This window comes from Pollachius pollachius (genome assembly GCF_949987615.1).
Source record: "Pollachius pollachius genome assembly, chromosome: 2".
Taxonomy (NCBI): Eukaryota; Metazoa; Chordata; class Actinopteri; order Gadiformes; family Gadidae; genus Pollachius; species Pollachius pollachius.
This window is the reverse complement of record NC_136935.1, coordinates 47,111,759-47,118,707: the sequence shown is the minus strand read 5'-3', so window position 1 is coordinate 47,118,707 and position 6,949 is coordinate 47,111,759. Positions and strand designations below refer to the sequence as shown.

General features: G+C 47.2%; 1 protein-coding gene across 1 annotated transcript; it reads right to left on the bottom strand.

Moving 5' to 3' along the window:
• Positions 1–450: 450 nt before the first annotated feature.
• dusp5 (dual specificity phosphatase 5) lies at positions 451–6,686 on the bottom strand. The gene is made up of 4 exons (XM_079730462.1): positions 6,228–6,686; positions 5,220–5,359; positions 4,488–4,707; positions 451–1,232 (listed from the first exon to the last, which is right to left on the bottom strand). Exons 1-4 carry the CDS (start codon positions 6,589–6,591, stop codon positions 808–810), a joined length of 1,149 nt encoding a protein of 382 aa, XP_079586588.1. The 5' UTR covers positions 6,592–6,686; the 3' UTR covers positions 451–807.
• Between the last annotated feature and the right edge of the window lie 263 nt (positions 6,687–6,949).

Here is a 6,949-nt window from a genome sequence, read left to right as displayed (position 1 = left end):
ATCAGAATCAATGCAAACAGAAATATTCGTAATATTTGATGATATATACTACTACTACTGGCCCTTTCCTGTACTTTCCCGCTCTCAATACCCACTTGTTACTAAGCCGTCAAGCTACAAGGTCACTGCAGGTGTCACTGTTGCTTCACCTTTTTCATTATTTAAACCAGAGAATGTTTAATATGCCCGTAGACGGCCTCTGTTTTAACCAAGTTTTCTGATAAACATACTATGGCACTACAGTGTATTTTAGAAGAGAGGAAATGTAGGCAGTTGGGTTGTCTCATGGTCCACACAACCAAGAATAACGGAAATCCGATCAGTTTCATTGTTGCATATTGCAAATTGTATATAATGCAGGCTATAAAACAGATAGAAACAACTTTTAAACTGTGGTACATTGTTTTTATTGACAACCACATTTGTTGAGAAAAGTAGGACAGACAGACAATAATTATCAAATAAATTATGTTCAAATACCAGGCTGGCTGTATCAATAAGCAAATAAAAAGTACAATATCAACCTAAGGCATGTATATTGCAGTTCAACGCTGTGCTCTCTCACTCAAAACGACAAAAGACAAGCCAGCAGCATCCATAGCTGTGGCTGACAGACTTCATAGACTTAAATACTATAACCGTGACATTTCTGTGTCCTTCAGTGATCATCCAGTCCTCTCACTTTGCTGGTGCGAACAGCAGACAAGCACACACAAAGCGTTGACACGCGTATTTTAGTTTTTCGTCCCCGTCGTTTTTTCAAGTAAGACTATAAGCAAGAGTCACAGTTCTCGTGTGTGTGTACTATTAAGGCAGTGCTGTTATCGGGCTCAGGTTGAACTGGCGGTGTCCCGGGGTCTGAAGGGGCGGTGGCAGCGGGGCCAGGAACGAGGTAGGAAGGCTGAACGTCGCGGAGGACGGCTCAAAGTTCTGGACGGTGAACTCGCTGGTGAAGAAGGACGCCGACTCCAGCGCGCAGGGCGTGGCGGGCTCCGGCGTGGCCACGACGTGGACCGGGGCGGAGGAAAGGACCTCCGACTCGAACTGCAGGAGCTGACCCATGAAGCTGAAGTTGGGCGAGACGAGGGCCCGACACTGTTTGATGACGTCGAAGGCTTCGTCCAGCTGCAGCCGCTGGGTCCTCATGATGTAGGCCATGCAGATGGTGGGCGAGCGCGAGATGCCCGCCTCACAGTGAACCAGGACCTTGCCGCCCGATTGCTTCACGCGATCTGGAACCACAAAAGAGGACAAAGAAGGGACACGTCAATAAAAAATTGGTTTTGGTTGATTACCCAGAGTTACGATTCAGCATATGCATCATCACGGATGTTCCAGGATCTGAGGTTTCACTATCAGCTGCACGAAGAGATAACCTATCAACTGATAATGAAAACGCTCACGAGGATGTTACGGAAACTGCAGCGTTGGATGACGATGATTCATCACAACATTGACTATATTTCAGTCCACGTAACTGGCATCTATGGCAGAGGACATAGTGTGGTAAATATATCATGGACTATATGTACTGACTGAGTGTGAAATTGTGAGGTTATAATTTTACCCGTTGTGTAAGGTAAACCCGGTGACAGAGAGCTATCAACCAAAATGGCTCTCACACAAGATATCAAAATACACATACACGATTCAACTACAACAATTCTTCCATATCACCCGGACCCGGGTCCTTGCACAATTATTCCATTCATGTCTCATATCCTATATAGGAACGGACATGAAGAGGAAGTAATAGGATCTGGCTTGTTGGTAAACACACACACTGTGCTCCACTCCTCGGGGGCTGGGATGAGTCACCACAGCTGTACATGAGACCACTCTCCTGCCACGCCTCAGTGGGAGTGCTGCTCGGTGCACTGTGTTACAGAGCCCTGTGTGTGTGTGTGTGTGTGTGTGTGTGTGTGTGTGTGTGTGTGTGTGTGTGTGTGTGTGTGTGTGTTACAGAGCCCTGTGTGTGTGTGTGTGTGTGTGTGTGTGTGTGTGTGTGTGTGTGTGTGTGTGTGTGTTACAGAGCCCTGTGTGTGTGTGTGTGTGTGTGTGTGTGTGTGTGTGTGTGTGTGTGTGTGTGTGTGTGTGTGTGTGTGTGTGTGTGTGTGTGTGTGTGTGTGTGCGCGTGCGTGCGTGTGTTACAGAGCCCTGTGTGTGTGTGTGTGTGTTAGAGCTGTTAGTGTGTGTGTGTGTGTGTGTGTGTTACAGAGCCCTGTGTGTGTGTGTGTGTGTGTGTGTGTGTGTGTGTGTGTATGTGTGTGTGTTACAGAGCCCTGTGTGTGTGTGTGTGTGTTACAGAGCAGTGTGTGTGTGTGTGTGTGTGTGTGTGTGTGTGTGTGTGTGTGTGTGTGTGTGTGTGTGTGTGTGTGTGAAAAACGTTCACGCATGCTGCCTGTATATCTAACACCACCCGCCTGCCTACACCTGTCACGATGCCCTGCTTACACCGTCACCGCTTGTGCCTACACAACCCCTCTCTGTCTGTGTCCTTTTTTATTTTTCACGCTTTTATTTTCCTGCTGGGCTCCTGTTCATGCGCCCACTTTACCGACATAATGTGTTTGTCCTAAATCTCCAAAATGTACAAACTGTTCCACTGCACCTTCATGCCCGTTCCTCCTGCCCTACATGCCAGCTCTCAAACCCAATACCAAAATTGAGCATCCAACAAGACATCCAGACACACATTAAAACGTGTCCGGGATATCTAAATGCAGAGGTTCATTCGAGATGCACTAACGCAATAAGAATACCCATTCATTCGACCATGTGGGGTTCTAAACGACCCCACATGGTCGGCTCATTACGTGCGACTGCTGACCAAGGGAAACCTACAACCTCTAAGTGGCCTGCAGGGCTGGGGGTGATGATAATAGGCAGCAATGGCTTCTGACAGCGGAGGAGGAAAACACAGCACATGAATGAATCATGACAGTGGCATCTGGAGAGGAGGGAAGGGGTGGGGCCAGTGAGGGCAGGAGAGAATGATGAAGGACGTGGGTTGACCTAACAACCTTCCTTGAAACGAGGGAACCTCATTGGTTGGAGGTGCTTATTGTCATGAAGCCAATGTCGTCACTCCTCTTTGTGGATGGACGACAACAACCCCCACCCCACAGCACTCACACAGACAGGCACTCATACCAGCTCACGCATTAGACACACACGCATACATATCTGCTGTAAGAGTTTCCTGATTAGAGATTGATTTTCCATCCGGCCAGCAGCGCTGGCATGGATTTGGTCTAATCACGATTAACAGCTTTCAGAGGCCCTTCCTGTGCGATGGCTAAACCTGCTGCGAGAACCTATTGAATGCCTTATGTAATGATGTTGGCTGACACAGAGGTGCCCTGCATGTAGGTGGGCTAAACAAACAATACCAATAATAGCAGCCCACCCAACGGAGGTCAGTCCAACACTCCCGTGGGCGAGAACCGTCTGCAACGGTCTATAAATAGCCACGAGAGCATTGTGTGTATGTGTGTATATATATATATATATATATATATATATATATATATATATATAAATAAATCCACCAATACCCAACACCTCACTTCTCTCTCTCTTTCTCTTTCGCTATCCCTCCCTCGCTTTTTTGTGGTCTCTCTGTATATGTGTGACAGATTCTCTCCCTCAAATCTGTGTACGAATCACATTGGGTCCACCGGAGCAGCCACCCTGGTGCCTCTGAAGACATCCTGTCCTATCCTTTTCTTGTAAACAACAAGAGTGTGTGTGTGTTTGTGTGTTGGATTACCAGCCATTACTAACTACTCATTAGGTTTGTCACCCTGGCAGGCCACGCCCTAGCAGAGTAAAGCCACAGAGATTAGGCGTGGGAGGCGATGACAGCATCGTCTTAATTTTTTAAACCTAAGAAGATGTGTCGTTGTGGGGGGTGGGGGGGAGTGGGGGGGGGGGGGGGGGGGGGTGAGGGCAGGGGGAAGGGGGGGGGGGGCCTTCCCTCTGAAGAGAACCAGATTGCATGGTCGAGAGGCGGCAGGATTGAGGGCGGGGGGGGAAGAGGTAGACTGATTAATGACAACTCTGTGTGTGCGTCCTCTGTCTCTACTTTGGAACAAGCCGTTTTCAGACGGTGTAGGTGTTTACAAAGGGGAGACACACACACACACACACACACACACACACACACACACACACACACACACACACACACACACACACACACACACACACACACAAAGTGTCTCCGTTTGTTTGCACCATTGTATAACCCTGCTCAGTAAGCCTGTGTAAGGCTGTTGATCCTCTGTGCACTTTTAATTGGCAGGGTTCTTACGTGGCTTCTTACGTGGCTCAGTGGTGTGACTCACACACCGAGCGCGGCCTACTTCCCCCAAAAGGTGTTGCTTGACCAAAACCAGGACTTGAGAGTAGTGGTTCAGGACAGAACCCCCTCCCGATCGAGGAGCAATGTGTGAGCGTTGAGTGTGTTCGAGCCCTCGACTCACCGATGAATTCGATGGCCTCCTGGAAGTGGGAGCTGATGTCGGCCATGTGATTGTCTTCCACAGGGATCCACTTGTAGTCAAAGCGTTCCTTGGTGGGCTGCAGCTCCCGGCGGGACACGTTGAGCAAGGCTGTTATGCGAAGGTCGCTGAGATAGTCCTGCCTGGATGCGTGGTAGGCACTGCCGAGGTAGAGGAAAGGCAGGATCTCCGCGGGTTTACCCTGAGCATGAGACGGGGGGGGGGGGGGGGGGGAGAGAGACGGGTGAGTCTGACGGTTCCATGGTGAAATAGACGCCGCAAATGCTAATTCTCTGACCTCCCTTCAGATAGTCAAAGCACTCCCCCCCCCCCCCCCCTCCCCAACAGCCAATACACCTGACTGCGTGTTATGGCCGATTCTAGTCAAAACTATTTGGCCGTGAAGGCAGGAGAGAGGTCAGAGCAGAGGTTTATCTGCATAGCATTGGATCTTATCTGCCCAGATAAGAGGAACCTCTCTTTATTTTCTAAACAGAGAAAAAACTATGGATGATAGTTCAGTAATCTAGTCAAATTGGCAAATAACGTATGGGTGGGAAATTTGTAAAAGAGAGGTTGCAAACAGATGTAAGGAATGACTAGATGTAATTATTTATAGGCTACAAGATTTAAATAATGTCGTGATGATTAGAAAAAGATAACCAACAAATAATAATAAAAAAAGCAATCCGTTCGTGCAATCCGGTGTCATACCTGATCATAGTCTGGTTTGGGGAAGGAGAGCGGATCACAGCGACTGAGGGGTCGTTTCTCTGGTTCAGTGTCAATCTGGACGACGGTTTTCACATCGTTACAAAGTTCTGGATGATTAGACTGGAAGTTCTCGTATCCACCTGTAAAAGAAGAAAAAAACCGTGATTAATTTCAGTGAATCTGATTGTAGTCGTATAGGTGTGTGTATACCTATCCCTCCGTTTTCACACATGAAATTGGAAAACCATTTAAGAGACGGTGGATTGTTTGTAATTACGCATATCAATGCGTAATTAATCGCGGTTGGCGTCGACCACTAATTCGATTAGGCCAATATCCTGATGTCTGAGGAGGTGACAGACGGAAATAATTGTGTGGTGAAGGATTCTTGAGCAGGGGGTTTGATAACTATGTATAATTCAGTACTCCTTTCCTTTCTGAGTCGTTGTGAACGACCCATTGGTGGTGCTTTTTCAGATAAGCTTATTCTACCACACATTGAATCCTCTGACTCAGCCCTTACGCACACCATATCGCTCTGTAGTCCACATCCCTCGGTGACCCACCCGTGTAGGCTATGCCTTCTCTGACGTTTATGGATAAAAATAACAATAACGATGTGTCAATTAAAATATTATCGTGGAATCAACACTGTGTATGTGTGTGTAGGCCTACGTTTGTGATATTTGATTGGAAAACAATGAAGGATAAAAAAAAAATAACATTCTCACATTGGGTATGAATTTGATTGTTTTGGGTACTTGCTTCTTCTAAATATATAGCATATAGGACTCTATTTATCTTCAAAAAAATTGCAGTATTTGGAAAAATCGGTCCAATTTGGATATAGGTCTGGGCGGATATAATTGACATTGGATTGACATTTTTAGGTTACAGCCATAAGGTGTGTGTACCAAACCCAAAATAAATATGAAGCCTGGAAGCGTTTGTTTTTTGTTCTTCACAAAGTCGGAACATAACAAAAAATGGACCCTAAAAGGTTCTTACCTTTCAGGAAACATATGTTTGCTCCACTGGCTAGATGTGAAAGGGTATTAAGGACGATCTGTGCAATGCTGTCCTTCTTCAGTTTTTGCCAATGAGGTGTCCGCTCATCCAGAACTATGACCGCTGATATGCTCCCCTCCCGGAGCCGTAGAAGAGCTCTCTCATCGGGGATGACAAACTGAACGGACGCCAGCCCTCCTCTACACCTCCTGACGACTACCGAATTCAAGTTGACGTTCAAAGAACCTTTGATGTTAGAGTTCGTGAATTCAAAGTAAGGTCGGCAGTCCACGACGAGAAAGCTTCCAGATTCCTTCCTTAGGATCTTTTTCAGACGCCGGCAGTCTATGCTTGAGACTTTCATGTTGACCGCTGAGTGGTTGTTGCTTTGTTATTATTGCCTGAAGAATTAACTGAGAGTCTAACCGAGCGGTGCGGCCGAGCTGTGTGTGAGCCCTGCGTCCTGTCTGCTTCTACATTTCCTCCGAGGGGATTCCGTCCGAGGAGTTTTAAGTGAACGGGACCTCCGGAGCGTGACGTCACGAACCATATACGGACACCGGTGTGAAACGACAGCCAAGTGCGCCCACACTGGTGTTGCTGCGCTGTGTGACTCCTCCCTCCCTCGTCTCGGGAAATAGTTCATGTTTGAATCAACTGTTACTCATATGCCGCTATCGTTTCGCTTCATAATCTTTTTTCGCTTTACGTTTCCTTCTTCG